The sequence below is a fragment of the Peromyscus maniculatus genome, chromosome 6 (genome assembly GCF_049852395.1).
Source record: "Peromyscus maniculatus bairdii isolate BWxNUB_F1_BW_parent chromosome 6, HU_Pman_BW_mat_3.1, whole genome shotgun sequence".
In the NCBI taxonomy this organism is placed as follows: domain Eukaryota; kingdom Metazoa; phylum Chordata; class Mammalia; order Rodentia; family Cricetidae; genus Peromyscus; species Peromyscus maniculatus.
Window position 1 is genome coordinate 70,861,016 of NC_134857.1, and position 17,892 is coordinate 70,878,907.

Sequence of the window (17,892 nt, forward strand, 5' to 3'; positions counted from 1 at the left end):
TGAACTTTCTAGATTCCTCCTTCAGGAGACAAGGAGAGCCCTCTCTCTGTTTCCCAGCATCCCTGTTACGCCTGCAGCTTCTCAGAACCCCCTGCTGAGGGACTGTGGAAGTCAAATTTCCCCTTCGTGAAGTGTAACTGCGGTGACCGGGAACAGAGACACAGGAGTCTTGAGGCCGAGGGCTCCCTTCCCCTGACCAGCTTCTCTAGATCACGGTACCTCCTTCCCCAGCCTGCCCACATTTGTTTTCCAGGGTTGAGACTTCCTCAGGACCAGCCACACATCAGGCTGTGGTGAAGTGTGAGCAGGCCACGGGGATGGGGAGGGCGGGACGGCAGTGTTTCTGAGCGCCTCCATCTGCTTCTGCCATCGGAGGAGGCAATCCTTGGGGATCCTACAGCTCCTGAGTAAACGGACACTCAGGAGCACAAACATCAGCCGCCAGGGCTTCTCCAGGACCAGCCAGGGTCAGATGCAGTTATCAGAAAGGATCAGCCACAGCTCAGGGTCACACAGGTCAGGACAGGAATGTGGAGCCCGTGGCTCCATAGGAATGCAGCCCCCCAGACACACAGAGATGAGCCAGATAAGCTCCAGCTGTTTATTACAAAATAATAATGACTCCATATACAAAAGATCCCCGAAAACCCCTGGTACTGCCATGGTGGCCTGTACCCCCAGAGGCCCTCCCTTCAGTGGAAGGTCTCAGATTCTAAGGTCTCCAGATAGGAGGGCACTGTACCGGGCAGGTGTGAGGGGCAGGTAGGCACCCGCATCCTGGTCCAGAACATAGAGAGGGTCAGACAGCGCACTGGGGTCAAAGCCCTCATTCGCCATCCTAACCTTCTGCTGTTTGAAGGTCTCGGTAGTGGCCAGGGATTCCTGGGGAGAGAAGGGTGTTTTCAAAGAGAGTTGGAGGAAAAGGAATCTGTCCCCTTAGTTCAGGTGAGTTGCCTGAACTCTGTTCAGGGGCAGACGTGAGGGAAGAGGACATCATGTAAAATTGAGAGGAGGTAGCAACAGAGAGAAGCGTGAGCCAGGCCTGAAGAACGAGGGCGTAAGAAGGGAGATAGCCCAGTCAGCAAAGAGCTCTCCATGAAGCATGAAGACCTGGATTCAGTCATCAGAACCTGTAAGGAATGCTGGGAGAAGGTGGAGTCGGGAGCATCTCTGGGATTCACTGGCCAGTCTACCCTAACTGGTAAGCCTACAGGCCAAGAGGAGACCCTGCCTCAAAGGAGGCGGCTGGCATTCCTGAGGGTGACTTCCAAGGCTGTCCTCTGCCTCCATATTCACATGGACACACCGAGCATGCACATGTTCCCACACACACAAGATAAAAGGGGGGAATGCGAAGCATGTCCAGCAGGAGGAAGTGTCCTTTCTCTTCACGGAGTGTCTTACGTTGGGTCCCTTTGTAGAGTTAGGGAATCACTAACAGCTGCAGATACGTGGGTGAGGGGTTGGGCCAGGAGCGGCTGGTTACCTGGAGCCTGAGGAACCGAGGTCGGGCATAAGGTGGCAAGTTCTCAGACACATGGGCGTGGAGCTGCACAAGGTCCAAAGCCTGTGGAGGCCGCAGGGCCAAGGCTGCCATGCCAGCCCGGCCTTCGTGCCCTGGTGGGTGTGGGAGATACATAAGCCCCTCTAGTCCTGGTGCCTGAGCACCACTATGTGGGGTACCATGCTAGACGACTCCCCACCTTCCATGCCTAAGCACCTGGCACAGTGACTCCATAGATGTTCACCTCCTGAAGGAAGTCCAGGGCCTCGAGGACCTCGGCCACCTCAGTTGTGGCCACATTCTCCCCCTTCCATCTGTTGGGAGAGCAGAGCGAAATGGAGATGGACGAAGGGCTGATAATATTGCTGAGGTGATAGAGAGGCTAGGGGATAATGCTGCTGACGAAGCCTGAGGGGGGGGGTTGGACATGGGGTGAGGTGGGAAGAGCATCGAGGTGGGTTTCTGAGGTGTGAGTCGCTGAGTTTGAAAGTCTGGGCAGATCGGCAAGTTACCAATACCTGAAGGTGTCTCCGGTGCGATCATGGAAGTGAAGAAAGTCTTGCTTATCACAGACCAAGAGGTCCCCAGTGTTGAAGAAAACGTCCCCAGGACAGAAGACATCCTTCAGCAGCTTCCCCTCGGCCAGTTCTGGAGCCCCGGCATAGCCCAGAAAAGGAGACTGTTGGCTCACAGGGGCCACCAGGAGCCCTGGCTCGCCTGGAAAAATTCGGGGGTCAGGAGTGGGTTACCCAATGTCACCGGGACCTCTCGGCCCCACCCACCCCACCTCCGTGGCCAAGTCCAAACCTTGTCTGCCAGCTTCATCCCAACCCACGACGTACAAACCTGGAGATGTGGCCACACAATGCCCCTGGGCATTCCGAATAGGCTCCCCTGTCATGACATCATACCGAATCAAGGAGAAGGGGAAGACGTGCTGGGGGAGGGGAGAGCCACACTGGGTCACCAGCTTCAGGGGCCTCCTTTCTCACTATCCCCCTCCTGCCCCAGGGGGCGCTCATGTTCCTCCTGCCTCTCACCTTGTAAAGCCAGGAAGCGCGCCCCACCGCCCCGGGCTGTCCCGTGTAGTTGAAAGTGGCCACGTTGCCCTCGGTCATCCCGTAGGTCTCGAGTATCTGCAGAGGCCCAAAGCGCCGCACGAAACGCTCCCAGGTGTCGGGGCGCAGCCCGCTGCCCACCGCCAGCCGGACCTTGTGGCCACGCTCTGCCTGGCTCTGGGGTGAGCGAGAGAGGGGTACAGGCTGCAATACCAGGCTTCCAGGTCCCCGGGGCGAAGTTCTGTTGCTCATTCTCCAGGACCTCCTCCCACCGTGCCCTCCCTCCCTAGGCGTCGTCGGAGGGCCTGTTCAGCGGTGGGGTCCTGGCACTTGGTACCATCTCTTCTCCGCCTGCCTTCCTCTCCCAGGGTCGCCTGCTGTCCGGCCTGCTCTGAAGCCTACTCACCGGGGGCTGGTTGACAAGGTATCGGCATAGCTCTCCAATGTACTGGAACACTGTCACGCCGTGCTTCTGGCAATCTTCCCAGAACTGGCTAGCTGAAAACCTGGCCTTCAGCACCACCGTGGCCCCTGCCGGGAAAGGGAGGGAAGATCAAGAGATGACCCTCACCACCTCTGCTCCCTGCGAAGGACCTGCTGGAGTCGGGTCTTTAGGAGGCTGTGGTGGCCGAATCCTTTCTCACGTGTGTTGGGCAAGGCTAATATTCCTTTCTGGATTGATACAACCCTCTCCGTTCTCTCCCTGAAGTCTAGAGTCTGTGAACGGTGCAGCCTCCCCAGCTGCTCAGCCTGTGGCCCTGAGTGGGTAATGTTTCCTACTATACACCAGGCGTTTCCACCGTACGGACCGCCTCCCTCTGCCTAGGACTCGGGACACCTCCCGGTCGAGGCAGCCGTCGAAGGTACTTCCGCACTTGCTGAAGCCGGCTCTTCGCCGGTGAGTCACACCTCAGATCTTTACGTTACGATTCCTGACAGTAGCAAAATTACAGTTATGAAGCAGCAACGGAATCATTTTATGGCTGGGGCCGGGTGTGTGTGTGTGTGTGTGTGTGTGTGTGTGTGTGTCACCACAGCACGAGGAACTGTATTCAAGGGTCACAGCGTTAGGGAGGTTGGGAACCACTGTGCCCTCGGAGTATATGAGGAAGACTGACCAATGCCCAAGCAGCCCACAATGCCCAGCAGGGAGCCAGACATGTGGTACAGAGGGAGCGCCAGGTAGATCACATCCTTCTGGTGGACGCCACACAGCTGGTAGAACCCCTGGCACTGGAGGACCTTCAGGTGGCTGATGCGAGCAGCCTTGGGCAGGCCTGGAGGGTGGCAAGACAGGCACGGTCAGATGAAGGTCCCCAGACCTTGCCACCCTCTGCCTCGGTGTTGGTCCTCACCAGTAGTGCCAGAGGTGAAGATGTACAGGCAGGTGTCCATTACGCTCTGGGGGGCCGAGAGGTACCCAGGCACTGGCTCATCCGCTTGGGCTGCTGCCTCCGACATCAAATTGCTGATTCCAGCAAGATGAGTTGCAGGGCCCGTCGCCCACAGGTGGAGCCCCATGGCTCTCAGGGCCGGCAGGTCCGGCTCCAAGGACTCCAGGAACTCTACAGGGATGGGCAGATGCAGCTCTATGGCGCTCCAGCTACCCTGAAGCCTTCACCACCCGTTGGTTTGCTCTCTGTCCCTGTGAAAGGCTCTAGGGTGAGGGTGGCACTATGGGTGTCCCCACATCGCGCCTGGGACCTGTCATCCCACGGCCTGGGAGTCCTTCGGGTTCGGCACCATCCCTTCCCAAACCCAGGGCCTCTTATTGCCACTCACTTCGGCACTTCTGTTCCGGGACCAGACACGCCCCTTCTGGCGCGGCAGCCTTACCTGGAGCCAGCACCATCGCGCTCGCCTCGCAGCTGCGGAGGCAGTGCAGCAGGGGCCCTCGGCGTAGGGCGGTGGGCACGAAGGCCGTGCGCAGGCCGGCTTTGGCCAGTCCGAACCAAAGCCACAGGAATTCCGGGCCCGCGGGGAGGAGCAGCGCCACAGTCGCCCCGGGTGCCAGAGGGGGTGCGGTCGTCTCTCCTCCCGCCGCGGAGTCTCGGGCGGCAGGCGCCGCGCGTGCGCCTTCCTCGGTGCTGCTAGTGCCCGAGCCGCCGCCGCCGCCGCCGCCGCCGTGGTCCCCGGCCCAGCCGCGTGCGTGCAAGAAGGCGCGAGCAGCCCGGTTGCTCTCGCGCTCTGCGTCCGCGTAGCTGAAGCGCCGGGCTCCGTGAACGAGGAAGGTGTGTGCCGGACGCTCCCGGGCCAGGTGCGCGAGGCGCCAGGCCAGGCTGCAGCCGCCCTCCGGGCTCTCCGGGTCTGCGGCCGCTGCGGCCAGCGCGCGATCTCGAAGGGCCTTTTTGCAGCGGAGGGCGCGCACTGCGAAGGCCAGGTCGGCCAGCAGCCAGCGCGGCTGAGGCCAGAGGTCCAGCTTCAGCAGCAGCAGCAGAGGCAGCAGCAAGAGTAGGGGCAGCAGTAGCAAGAGGGCCGCCATGGTGCCCTCTTCCTCTGGTCCGCCCTGGCCGCTCGCATACACTCCGGGTGGTCCCTCCTGAAACACTGATCTTGCTCGGGCTCCGGGAACGCTAGTCCCTGGGATCGTGGCGCGCGTGCGCTGGCACCCGCCCTTCCCACCCAGCCTCTGCGGTGTGGCGCGGGAGCCAGGAGTGGGGGGCGGCCCGGCCCTCCCCACAGACCAGGCCCCGCCCTAGGCGCACACGCTTTGGAATTTGACTGCTGGTGGCCAGCAGCCTGCAGAGTCTGAAGAGGTGCCTACCCTCATCCCTACAGAGGTGCGTTTTTCAGGGCCGGCTAAGCTATTGGCTGGCTGAAGGAGTCCTGGTCCAGGAGCCAGGGCGCATCTGTCATTCTTTCCTTTGGTGGTTCTTTATCACCCGTGATGGGATGATACCATTGCTCTCTTTCCAAGGAGACTGAAGAATTTGGCCCCTGGCCCGTTCGGTTCTGCAAGTCCGGGCAGGACAGCCAGATCCATGTGCGGCCTCCAGGTAGCAGCAGCAGTAGCAACCCCAGGGAATGGGTGGGGTCCTGAGAGTTAACTAGGGGAAAGGTGGAGGCCAGACTGCCAGATTTTTGGAGGGAGGCCCTTCATTTTAGGCAAGGATACAATAATTGGGACCAGCCAGCAAATGCTTCCCATCCTGGTTTTAATAGGTGCGTGGAAACTGGGGATGGGAAGAGGAAGAGAGGCCTCTGGTGGTGTAGATTTTTAAAAGGAGTGGCTTTCAAGGAGCATGGATTCTCTGAAGAGTCAGATGTCTGGGCCGAATCAAGGAAGTATATGCACCGTCTTCACGCCTCTCCTCAGCAAGCCGTCGAATGTTAAGGGAACTAAAAGCAAAGCCCGGCTGCTTCTCTGCTGCAGCCAGGCTAGGAGGGTCTCCTATCTCTGGTATTAGAACTGCATCCTCTCTCCTTCAAACCTCAACCCCTTACAAAGCATGCTTAATAAAGCAGAGGACAAATAGCAGCTTTTGAACCATCTGGAACTGTGCGCATGTGTATTCATGGGTGGGAAGGCCCGGAGTGGAGGTCAAGATCCTCCATCTCACTCAATGAGGTGGGTCTCTCTACCGAACCCTGAGCCCACCAACATTAGTAACGAGCTAGCCACCTTCCTGCCTTCTGAGCACTGGGATCACAGGCAGGCCACCACACCCACATATCATTTACATGGGTTCAGGGGTCAGGACTCTGGTCCTCACACTTGTGTGGCAAGTGCTGGATCTACTGAGCCGTCTCCCCCGGCGCCCTCTGAAAGATGGAGTTCCTGAGAGGCAATGGGCAAGGCCAGCCTGCGGGGACACGGTGCCAACATCAGCTTCTGAGTGGAGGAAAAGGTCAGATGCCTGACTCACACTTTTAGCGGGAAGGGTAGCCAACCCCTCCTGTGGATATTGTGTGTGTGGGGCGGGGCGGGGAACAAGTGAAGGCATCAAACTAAACAGAGGCACTTTACACACAGGATGAACACAGATATCAACTCAGGCACAAAAGATGCTCTGGCTTGTTTCATTATCACTTAAAAACAATTTTAAAACTCGATTATCTTTGCCAAAAGAAAAAGCAAAAACAGAACCACAGAAATCAGGCCATTTGACAGTTCTGAGGAACTTGCCTCTGGGACTCCCCTGGGCTCTGGCTCAGCTTGAAGTGTCAATGTTGGGCCAACCCAAGCATCCCAGGCGCACCAAGAGGCTCTCACGCTGTCATCAGGTTCTTTTCTGAAGGCTGTGGCATCCGCCCAGATGGGCACTGCCCACCCCAGGTCAGATGCCCATGTCGCACTGGTGTATAGACCACCGTCCACAGACTACAAGTCTGTTCAGAGAATGCAGCCTGAAGGGAAGCAGGAGGTGCGCCCATTCCCGCAGCATCTGCTGTCATCCTGGCCCCTCTGTCCAGCGGCCTCTCCATCACTCCCTTCTCTGTCCACACGGCTCTTTGGAGACTGGGGGAGGAGCCAAGGGCTAAGGACTCCACCACGACCTGGTTTGCACAGCCTCTGGCTGCTGTGAGAACCGTGGGAGCAGCAGTCCAGAGGGGATGCAAAGAGCTGGAGGCCCTGGGACAGAGGAGGGGCGGGGCTGCATGGAAGTTTCTCAGCTGGGCCACAGGAAGCAGCTCGATCCTACCCCACGTGAGGGGGCTAGGAAGGGTATACCCTTGCATCTCTCAGGCTGGGGCGGGGCGGGAACACCAGGCCTCAGTCACTGTCAGAACCCACAGCAGAGGAACCTTTTCGTTTTCGTTTGGTGGGCTTAGGCTTCGTATCTTCTTCCTCCTGGAAGAAATGGGGGGGGGGGGAAGAAGGCGATTACCAGCCTGGGCAGTGGCTGACCACACCCTACCTGTGCCCATCACTCCCCGGCTCCTGCGCACTGGCTGTGGGTCTCACCGAGGCACTGCTGGAGCCCGACTCTTCTTCAGCATTGGGGGGCTGGGCAGTGTTCTTTCGACTTCGAGGGCTGGACAGAGCTGCCTTCCTCCGGCTCTTGGGGGGCTTAGTGGAAGAGTCCTCGTATTCCTCCGCCAGGGAGAAGAGGTCGCTGAACCTAAGAGGAGCAGGCTTCCTGAGATGGGCATCCTGCCCAGGCCCCTCCCTCCGTGTTCTCGGCGGCTAACCTAGTCTGTTTCTCACACCCAGGATCTGCTGGTCAGTGAACTTATGTCCCCAGCGACCCTCTTCTCCCCACCATTTCCCAAAGCAGAAGGGGCTCACTTCATCTTGTGGGCCTCGTCGCAGCTCGCCTGGACATGCTGCAGCGCCTGGAGGATCGGCGTCTGGCTAAAAACTACAGAAGGGAGAGGGAAGGGAAGCGCAGTGAGTGTGTCAGGAAGCTTACTACACGGCACCCAAGGTTGTTTCTTCTGTGGGCCTGAACAGTGGGCTTGACATCTCATCCCTGCCCCCTGACTGGCTGGAGGGGATTTGAACCAGGGCAGCACCTCCCCGCAAATGGCCGAAGGGGAAGGGAGCAGGAAAGGAGGCAGCGTACAGTTCTGCTTGGTGTTGGCTAGGTTGAGTCTTAGGTTGTCCAGGTGCTCCAGGATCTGCTCCAGGGTCAGCTGGGCCAGCTTGCTGCTAGAGCTCCTGAGGCTGCAGGCGGAGACAGGGAGTCAAACACTCTCCACTCCACCAGGGGCCTCCTAAACTTAGGTCACAGTAGTCCTCAAGGACACAGGGCTGGGGAGGGCTCGGGGGGTGTGCACTCGTGGGACTCAGGGGCGGTCCTGTATTAGAGGACCACAAACCAGGCTGGTAGAGCACTGGCAAGCCACCATGCCCGGGCAGCAGTCCCTGACCGCAGCCTGCCCTGGTGATAGCTACTGCGGTGCCCAGGTCTGTGCGGGGCGGTGCCCAGGTCTGTGCGGGGCGGTGCCCCACCTCTGCCTCTTGCGCGGAAGGCTGTTGTTCTTGATGAGCAGGGCCTTGATGTGCTCTGCCAGCAGCTCATCGTGCTTCATGCACCAGTGCCTCAAGATGCTGGTGGTGAACTGGTCGTCAGGGTGGCAGGGTCTGCTCAGCACCATCTTTACCATCTCCTCGCTGGGCCTGCGAACGAGAGCGTGCTGGGTGCCATGCACACGTAGCCGCTGGCCGGGGAACGGCTACACCTGCCGGGGTTGATCTTCCAACCCCGGCCTCCCTGCCCTGCGGCTTCCTCCTCTCACATCTCTCTCCCCCTTCTCTTTGGGCCGAGGAATTCCTGGTTTCATTCTCTGAAGAGGCCAGATGAGAAGTGAGATTCTCCCACTTCTGGGGTGGTAGGAGGCATGCCTATGGATGTCAAGAGTGAGGCCCTGACTCCCCCAGAGCAGGCAGAAGACCCAGGAAGCTAAGGGACACAGGGCGTGCCGGACAGATGCCCCTGAGTCCCGTACCCAGCCTGCACTGCTGTCCCTTAGGTCAGCTGAACACCGGCCTGAGGGAGGAGCGGGAGGGGGGGGGGGAGGGTGGGAAGGTGCAGTCCCCCCAGGACCCTCCCTGACTTCCCGCTTCCTCCAGGAAGTGCAGCCAGTTCCAGGTCTCGGGCAAGAGAGGAATATGAGGGAAGCAGGCTGACTCCAGCACTTGCGGGGCAGGGCAGAAGGACCCCTAGTGTCCTCAGGCCATAAGACTGTGTGGAGGCCAGCATGGGCTGTCAGAGACCCTGCCTCAAAAACAAACCCAGACAAACGCAGACCAAAGAAAACGAGTTGGAAAAGGAACATGACTGTTCCAAGGATTTGTCCAAGGCTGCTGCCAATGAGGGATCAAGGACGGAGGAGGCCCCTGCCCTCTCTCCCACTACTCCTCCATCAGGCAGGGCAAGGGGTCCAGTGGCTCCTCTGTCAGGTGACGAAGGCAGGTATGGTCCCTTGTCCCTGACCTTCCCTTTGGATGACCGTGGCGGTCTGAGGGGCGTGGGGAGGAAGAGGAGCAGCAGAAAACGGGGCCGTCCAGTCCCCACCTCCCTCTTCTCAGGGCAGCCCAGGGGCTGCTTATTTGTGAGTCAGCCGGGGAGGGCAGGGCCAGGCGGATGGCCATGGTAGGAAAGCAGGGCCAGAGGAGCAAAGCTCAGTGTCCCGTGGAAGGCTGAGGCCTGGGGCCACCCGTTCGGAACTCACTTCTCTCTTCGGAGCTGAAGCAGGAGACAGGACAGGGCCTCTGGGTGTTCTGTGGGGGAGGAGAGAGGTTTTTCAGGGGAAGGGATCCGTTCAGGAGGTCAGGTGAGTACGTGAGTGCCTCTCCTATCCCCTAGCCAACAACCACTGGAACACAAAGAACAGCCTTGTTCCAAGAACCGGAAGAAGCAGTGTGCCCCACTCAGTCTGGAGCTCAGAGGAAGCCTGGTGCCCTGCTCAGAGGAGGCCTCAGGGCCAACTCCAGAGCTCAAGTGTCTTGGTGGTGAGGAGTGGGGCCTGGGTCACCTCAGAAGCTGAAGGCCCCCCTCTTCCAGCCCACAGCCCAGCCCTACTCACCCTTGTATTTGAGGTGCTGCAGGATAGGGATGATGGTCTCCAAGGGGATGTTGTGGGCCAGGAAGAGCTGCCAGGCACAGTACTGCTCAAAGGTCTCCCAGTCCAGGCTCTGAACTGGAAGAGACAGAAGAAACCCTCTGTCTTTTTGTCCGTCTGCCTGCCATCTCTCACACATATACACATGGTTGATCCACTGACTAGTAGCACCCCAAACAGACAGAGCTAAAATCGAGATCCTGTTTCTTCCCAGATTGCTACTGTTTTTTTGGAGGGCTGCAACATTCCCAGCAACTCAAGGGCTGGAGAGGTGAGGGTGAGGAGCCTTTCCAGGCTACAGGGCAAGACAGAGAGATCAGGTGGCATGGTGTGCGCTCGCGCTCTCTCTCTCTCAATTTTCTATGCCCAGAACTACTTTTCTGTCACTGGTAAACACACAGCTGACGTCCCTTTCCTCTCCCAGGTACCTGAAGACCTGGTTACTTACTGAGTATGTTGAGGACTGAGTCCTTCCGAAACATGACCAGGTTCCCCATCATCACATGGCACACCAGCTCCTGGAGCTATGGAGGAGGAAACGCCAGACCCATTAGCTCTGAAAGAGGCCAGCGGCCAGGAGGGGAAGGATGGCACACATTTGGAAGGGTGAAGGAGTCGGGTACAACAGCAACCGGCTTGCAGAACACAGGCTGTTTTGGAAAAACTACCCACACCCTGGGGTCAAAGGCAAGGAACCACCTGTGTGTGGCCTGAGCCAGGCCTGAAATGAGAAGACCCTGGGGGGCTGGGTTCTGACCTAGTGTGGGGAGGGAAAGGCGCAGGAAGGAGTCTCAATTCTAAGTCCTATGAGTGGGAACTGAGTGGACAAGAGGAGAAATGAGATCCACCCCATTCAGACAGGGACTCGTGCAAAACTACAATCTCAGCTGGGTGTGGTGGTGCTCGCCTTTAATCCCAGCACTCGGGAGGTAGAGGTAGGTGAACCTCAAGGCCAGCCTGGTCTACAAGGTGGGTTTCAGGACAGGCAGGGTTATACAGAGTACATGGAAGCTATAATCTCTAGGAGCCCTATGTATGGAGGTCAAGTCGAAATGGCCCGAATATTTTTATTCTTAGCCGAAGAGAAGGGCAGGCAAGAGCAAAAACACCCATGTATGAGCACGCACACACATCTGCCCACCCTCAGATTTATTTCCTGTGCAAACAGGAACTTCCAGAGAACATGGAGAAATATCAGGGAAGATGGCCTTGACCCCAGCTTCTCTCTTGGGCTTTGCTTTGCCCTAATGGCCTGAAGGGCACCGACATGCAGTGGGAGGCAGAGTGCCTGAGGGGTGTGGGCTCTCGTGTACAGGCCTAGGGAGAGAACACGGACCCTGCTCTCCCTAGTCCTGCCCTCCAGGCCTCGCTGGAGATGTCAAAGCTCGTGTTCACCTGTGCAGAGTCAATTACGGCCACGATCATGTTCAACAGCTCCCCGCTTCTCAAGGTCTCATCTGGAAACTAGACAGAAAAAGACAGGTGATTGGGGCGGGAACGTGGGCGGGACCCCCATCATAAACTAGGGTTCTGGTCCTGCACAGAAGCAAACACCTACAAATCTGGGAATCTGAGCCTTGGAAGCCCCAGGTTTCAGTATCTGTGTATGTCCATCGTGAGTGGACTGTGTAGGAAGAGAGGAATGGGGGGGGGGGGCTGGGAGATAAAGCCAGAGCTGACAGGGCTTGGACACGATGGCCAGTTCTGTTCTCTGCATGCCTGGCAATGGAGAAACCCAATCTGAGCAGTCTCGGCCACAGAAAGGGTGGAGAGAGAACGGGGAGGGATGCCTCCTATGCCCCCCTCCCTCCAGGCCTGGCTGGGATCACAGTTCCTTCTGCCATGCCCACGCCCTAAGCCTCATTTCCCCCTTCCTGGGAACTTTTGCCAAGAGGAGGAAGAGCTCATCTCTCCCCTCTATCCCAGCTCTGAGAGAAGATTTCAAACCAACAGGGAAATGAAAGTGAGTCTCTACTGCAGAAGCGCTGGCCTCGCAGACATCAAAGAAGCTTTGGAGATAGGAACAGGGACCTATCTACTTCAGGAGACCTGTCCTGGCCCAGAGGATACAGCTAAACCCAAGAAGCCATGTAAACAGGCGGAGACTGCAGCTCACATTAGAGCTGAACCAAAGAATACAACTTTTGAGAAAAGCTTCAACTTATAACACAGGGGGAAGAAGACAGCCACGTACGGGATGCAGTGACCACTGAAGTCAGTGGGTGCGTGGACGGCACCTCAAGAGTATGCAATAGCCCTTGGGAGAACGAAGCAGGGGGATCGCCCTTTGGCCTACAGTCAGCCTGGGCTTCACAGTGAATTTTAAGCCCATCAGGCTACAGAATGAGAGTGTCTCAGACAAGTGAGTGCCTACCGAGGTGGTCATCTCCTGTGAGCCCTGCATGGCTGCCGCCACCCCCACCCCGCCCCACAGGGACCCCGCGGAGACACGGACCTCTGTGTAGATGGACGGTGTGAGGTGGCACAGCAGGCGCACGTCATCCTCCTGGCAAGCCTTCATGTCCATCATGAGGCAGGTGTGCAGGTCGCCCAGCTGGGTAGCCTGGGCAAATGACTCGTACAGGTTCATCTTCCCGGCGGCAGCTTTGCTACAAAACCAGCGGGACCCAAGTCGGCAGTGCACCCAACATCCCCAGAGGTGCCCTTTCCACCCTGCAAGCGCTGCTGAGGGACCCCACGGCACCCCTTGCCTTCCCCAAGAGGCCAGCAACTTCAGGGTCAGGAGAGGCTTTTCTTCCCTCAATACTGGCTTTTATTTGCGGTGTTTTACTTGTTTGAGACAGGGTCCCACTATAAAGCCCTGGCTGACCTTGAACTCACTTCATTATGTAGACCAGGCTGTCTCTGAACTTAGGGAGATCTACTTGCCTCTGCCTTCCAAAGAATGCTAGTATTTAAGTGTACACCACTATGCCCAGCGTCCCCGGCAGCGGCTGTAACCACCAGCAGGGACTGTCCTGACTCCTCAGAGTAGAGGAAGAAGGGCTCCTCTCAAGCTGGAGAAGTAGCAACTAACATCATGTACAAAGCCTAAATTGGAGCAGAGGCTTAAATGTAAGAACTAAAAGCACGTGGACCTCAGACAAGAAAATACATGAAGCTAGGCCTGTAGCATATGCTTATAATCCCAGCACTCGGGAAGATGAGGCAGGAGGATCTTTGGAGGTTCTGAGAACCTGTCTCAAAATGAAACCAAACAAACAATAAAAACTCCACGTAGGCCAGTCAGTACTTGGGAAGTGGAAGCAGGAGGATCAGGGTTCAAGGCAGAGGCAGGTGGATCTCTACAGATTGAGTTCCAGGCCAGCCAGCACTGTTATACAGAGAAACCCTGTCTGGAATAGCAAGGGTGGAGGGGAATCTCATGCAGCTAAGGCTGGCCTGGAACTCCCGCACATACCTCCGAAGTGCTCAGACTGCAAGAGACTAGACCTGCAGAGGACTGAGGGGTCAGGATCTGATGGCAACACTGGGAGGCGGTGGGCATTTCCTGGCTTGTGGCCCCGCTGGAGGCACTGGGCATGTATTCACAAGACCTGTTCCTGGCCTTCTCTGTCCTTCTCTTCTTGGCTGTTCTGAGCTGAGCAGCTTCCTCTGCCACAAGCCCATGACGCCCATGGCTACGATGTTCCATCCTTGCACAGGCCTAAAAGAACAGGGCCAGCAGACCCTGCCCTCTGTTGCCGAGCTGTCTGAAACCACGAGCCAGCATGCATTTTCCTCAAAGTTTCTCTCACTGGGTCACAGTGGTGAAAAATTGACTACCACTGGATGTATGGACCCTGCATTTAAGCCCGGCACCCAAACTAACACACAAAATGGACCGTGCTGCTGTTGATAGCTAACAGGGGAGGGGACTGGTGTGCGTAACAGAGAGGCTGCCTCTCCGGGACGCCCCAACACCACGTAGGAGACGGAGACCACACCCACCTGGCCCTCAGATAGTAGAGCAGGTGGTAGCCGATCTTGGGTTGTTTTTGGTACAGCTCGGACAGGAGGTCCAGAAGCAGCGAGAAGCTGCTGTTGTCCTCCTGCATCTGGCACAGGTTCCTGGATGGGGTGGACGAAGGCCGTCACCCAGAGCAGACTCTCCGAAGGGCTGTCTCCCCACCCAACACCTCCTCCTCCCTAGACGACAGGGATGCTGTGGATGTCAGGGAAGACGGCAGGCAGGCAGGCAGGCAGGCAGCTCTTCAGCTGAGGGCTTACCTAAATATTAGGTAGAGAGGCTTCCCTACAGACTCCTCCAGGGACCTGAGAGAGGAAGGTTAAAGAGAGTCTACATGAAGGAGAGTCTCTGTAGGCAGATGATACGGAAGACCAGGCATCTAACCCACTTCTTTCCTACCCAAAGGCAAATCCTGCTGCCTAGTGGTTTGGGAAGGAGCAGGCTCCCAACACAGAAGCACAATCAGAGGATGTCATCCTCACTGAGGAACAGACTCCTGCCCTTCAGCCAAGTCCGGCCAGGGCCAGTCCCTCCAGAAGCAGCAAGGCTTGGGGCCACTGGCCCGGCCGCAGGCCTGGACAAACAGGGCAGGGATGCTGGCCCACTGCCCAGTACTTGGGGCCCATTAGTACATGTGAGCCTGGAAACACCACGTGGAGAGGATTTTTCTCAAGTCTACAGTGATGTGTGCCTCGGATCTGGGTTGGAAGAGCACACTCTGGCTTCCGAGGCCCAGGGTGTCAGAGATGAGCCTTACTCTTCAGTGACCTCTTCAGGCAACACCTCCCCTCGAAAGTGGGCCTTGAAGAGCTCCTGTAGGCAGGAAGCAAGGACAGACAGCTGCTCCGAGTCAAAGTCTTCCTGGTGACAAGACAAGGGAGGAGGAGATGTTAGGACCCAGATGCAGCCTCCTGGTCCCCACCTGCCCCAGAGCCTCTGGGTCCACCTGTGTCTACCTCCCAGCTCAGCTCACTCATGTTCCCTGCCTCAGAAGGGTTCGTCTGGGGGAGGGGAAGGGAGGACCTCCATTCCCAGTGAGGCATGTGTGAGGAGCTGTAAGCTGGGAAGGTTTGGACGGCCTTCTCCCCGAGGACTCGGTTCCCCACTTACCTCCAGGACCTGGTCCACAATTTCCTGCATGACCTCACATTGGGCCTCAGTGTCACTACAGCACAGAAGTGACAGGAAATTAGTAATGGCAGGGTAGGACACATCCCAAGCTGTGTACACGCACATGCAGACCCCACAAGGGAGCCATGAGCCCCCAGCTCAGAGGGGAGATGTCTGGGTAGCACCTGCCATTCTGTGGGCAGAGGCCCAAAGAAGTCCAGGACAATCCTCACTTGCCCTGCTCCAGTCTACAGTGGCTCTTACCTCCAGAATCCAGAAAGTGGGGGTCTCAAGGTGTTAGGGGCTCCCCTATTCCCAGCCCATGCTCCCCAGCATCAGCCAAAGACATGTCTCATGGAGCTCCGACTGCCCCTCCAGACCCCACCATCCACCCACACTTTCCAGGTAGCAGGAAGCACCCGGACGGGACCTTCTAAGGTGGGGAGCAGAGCTGGTACCCCACCTTCCTTTCTGCAGCTGCAGCACTTTGTCCCTCAGGGACTCGTCCAGCTGGTCGAGGTAGGGGGTGACGTCAACCGGCTCCTCCACAACGGTCTCCTTGATGGGGTGGAAGCGGAACTCTCTCTTCTTCCCTGAGGATGGTTTGTTAAGACTCTAGCACCAGAGACAGCCCCCATGAGCTACCTGTTCCCTCCTCACAGCCTGTGTGCCCGTTTACTCAGTGGGGTGAGTCCCAGACTGTACGCATGCCCCGGCTCATACCCACAAATGGGCAGGACCACTTGCTCTTCCCTATGCCTTTAGTGTCCAATGCTAAGCTTTGGACCACCGAGCCTCTTCCAACAATACACAAAACTCAAACCTCATGGGCAATGAGGTAGGACAGGACTGTAGACAGGCTACCTGAGAAGCAGGCCTGGGCTACCACAGCTCAGACACTCTCTGCTGCTACCCTTACCTTTGCTATTGAGATCCTCCTCATCGTCACTGAAGGCTGCCTCTGCGTTGTCATAGCAACTCTCGTCCTTATCTGACAGATGGTTGTCCATCTCCATGGAAACAGGCTCTTCAATTTTGACTTGTGAGTAAAGAGAGAGAGACTCTGATTGCCCTGGGTCCCCCAGTGTACCCCATGCTTCTGGGAATGAGACTAGTGGGAGAACGCGGTTGATGCCCTGGACGGGTGACTGCGGGAAGGACAAACCTGCCTTGTCAGTGCTCTGTGACCCACCTAGAGGAAGGGACAGCACAAGACATGACTTCTCCATGTCAGCTGGTGAGCGGGGCACAGCCTTTTCTTTTCTGAAACAGGGCTTTCTGTATCCCAGGAGACCCTTGGTCCCCTGGTCTTCTGCTTCCACCTCCCAGGTACTAAGATCACAGGCATGCCCTGCCAAGCTCAGCTCTGGGGGCTGAGTTTATTAGTGTTCTTTGATTTAAAACCAAGCTGGAAAGTAGTGCTTGGCTTAAGCCCTTATAGCAAAGCAGAAAACTGTGGGAGCCAGTCTGGCAGATGGCAGTCTGGAGTCAGGAGCAAAATGAACACGACGGGATGTGAGGAGGGGCCTGGACTAAGGACTGGGGGACAGGTGCATTCACTGAGAGGTCACTGGGGAAAGTGGGGGAGCGAGAGCCATGAGTGAGGGTTCGATGGAGAGCAGACGGCGGCTGTCTGGGGAAGTCCGTACCTTCCACGGGCGGGGAGGGCGAGCTGCAGAACTCAGGGAATTTCTCTCGAAGCATGGCCCGCAGTTCCTTGTCCAGCTTGGGGTTGTCGAACAGAGGAGCCAAGTGTCTGATGGAGAACACAGATGAGGGTCACACCAGAGCTGCTCACCGCCACCTCAGTGCGGACACACGGGCCGATAGCCCAACGTGCCACTTCAGACCCTTCAGGGTCAACAGGGGGCGGACGGGAGGGCCTTTGAAGCCTCTGGTGACGTGATGGCAAGTTAGAAATTTCCGGAGTCAAGGGGACATTGGTCTTTCTGTCCACAGCACTAGTCACACTGATCCAGAGGGGGTCGGACCTAATGAAAAGTGGGGGAGTCCTCCACCCCAACACACAAACTCCTTACGCCAAGACTCGTTTCTCCACAATGTGGTTGAGGGAAGAAAAGACGCCCTGCCGCACATGGCCTTCCAACGGTGGGTAGAAGTTAGGAATGATCTAGAAGGGAAGAAGTGGAGGCAATAACTACAGTGTTCTGCTGGACGAGAACTGAAAAGCTGTTTTAGTTTTAATGACAGTGAGACTGTGTGGCCACAGAGAGGGCTACAATGTTCCTGACTACTCCAGGCTGTGAAGACAGAATCCTTGGACTGGCCCCCAGCTGTTGCGAAAAAAACCCGGATTCTATCTTCAGTCGCCATCTTGCATCATCACCTATGACAAGAAGGGCCAAGCGCACTGGAGACAGCGTTTGCTAACGCAGGCACAGGACTACAGTCGAGGCACGCTGGGAAGGCCCAGTCGCTGGGAGAGTGGCAAGGCACTGGACACTGCTCACGCAGGACGGGAAGGCAGAGAGAGCCCCCGCGGCACTTACTCGGCACATGAAGTCCAGGAGCGTGGCGGTGATGGCTGGGTGGGGCTTCATGGAGTGATGCATGACCAGGATGGCCGGCTCTAGAGTGTGAGGAGAGAAACGACAGTTCCCCGGCTTCAGCACCGCCTCCGTCTCCCGCTAGCTTCTCAGGACCCGTGAGCCCCTGGGAAGCGCCAAGTCTGGCCCATCGCTAACTGCACTCGGTCCTCATCTCCCTCCCTGTGCCAGTAT

The 17,892-nt window shown here is 57.5% G+C and overlaps 2 protein-coding genes across 3 annotated transcripts in view; both read right to left on the reverse strand.

Moving 5' to 3' along the window:
• Window positions 1–587: 587 nt before the first annotated feature.
• On the reverse strand, window positions 588–5,338 carry Slc27a3 (solute carrier family 27 member 3). The gene is made up of 10 exons (XM_006976254.4): window positions 4,399–5,338; window positions 3,918–4,127; window positions 3,681–3,839; window positions 2,969–3,093; window positions 2,545–2,739; window positions 2,351–2,441; window positions 2,023–2,221; window positions 1,721–1,818; window positions 1,487–1,617; window positions 588–882 (listed from the first exon to the last, which is right to left on the reverse strand). Exons 1-10 carry the CDS (start codon window positions 5,042–5,044, stop codon window positions 706–708), a joined length of 2,031 nt encoding a protein of 676 aa, XP_006976316.1. The 5' UTR covers window positions 5,045–5,338; the 3' UTR covers window positions 588–705.
• A 1,211-nt stretch (window positions 5,339–6,549) lies between these two features.
• Window positions 6,550–17,892, reverse strand: part of Ints3 (integrator complex subunit 3) — a 60,367-nt gene continuing 49,024 nt past the window's right edge. For both annotated transcript variants that reach the window (XM_076574481.1, XM_006976253.4), the window contains 19 exons: window positions 17,662–17,741; window positions 17,191–17,282; window positions 16,801–16,907; window positions 16,071–16,190; window positions 15,615–15,744; window positions 15,152–15,206; window positions 14,799–14,902; window positions 14,302–14,346; window positions 14,023–14,142; window positions 12,527–12,680; window positions 11,467–11,535; window positions 10,520–10,595; window positions 10,036–10,149; window positions 9,682–9,730; window positions 8,459–8,626; window positions 8,070–8,170; window positions 7,793–7,865; window positions 7,469–7,625; window positions 6,550–7,354 (listed from right to left, as the gene is read on the reverse strand). In XM_076574481.1, coding sequence (XP_076430596.1) covers window positions 7,277–7,354; window positions 7,469–7,625; window positions 7,793–7,865; window positions 8,070–8,170; window positions 8,459–8,626; window positions 9,682–9,730; window positions 10,036–10,149; window positions 10,520–10,595; window positions 11,467–11,535; window positions 12,527–12,680; window positions 14,023–14,142; window positions 14,302–14,346; window positions 14,799–14,902; window positions 15,152–15,206; window positions 15,615–15,744; window positions 16,071–16,190; window positions 16,801–16,907; window positions 17,191–17,282; window positions 17,662–17,741 — 1,892 coding nt within the window. In that variant the 3' untranslated portion in view covers window positions 6,550–7,276. The remainder of the gene's footprint in view (window positions 7,355–7,468; window positions 7,626–7,792; window positions 7,866–8,069; window positions 8,171–8,458; window positions 8,627–9,681; window positions 9,731–10,035; window positions 10,150–10,519; window positions 10,596–11,466; window positions 11,536–12,526; window positions 12,681–14,022; window positions 14,143–14,301; window positions 14,347–14,798; window positions 14,903–15,151; window positions 15,207–15,614; window positions 15,745–16,070; window positions 16,191–16,800; window positions 16,908–17,190; window positions 17,283–17,661; window positions 17,742–17,892) is intronic.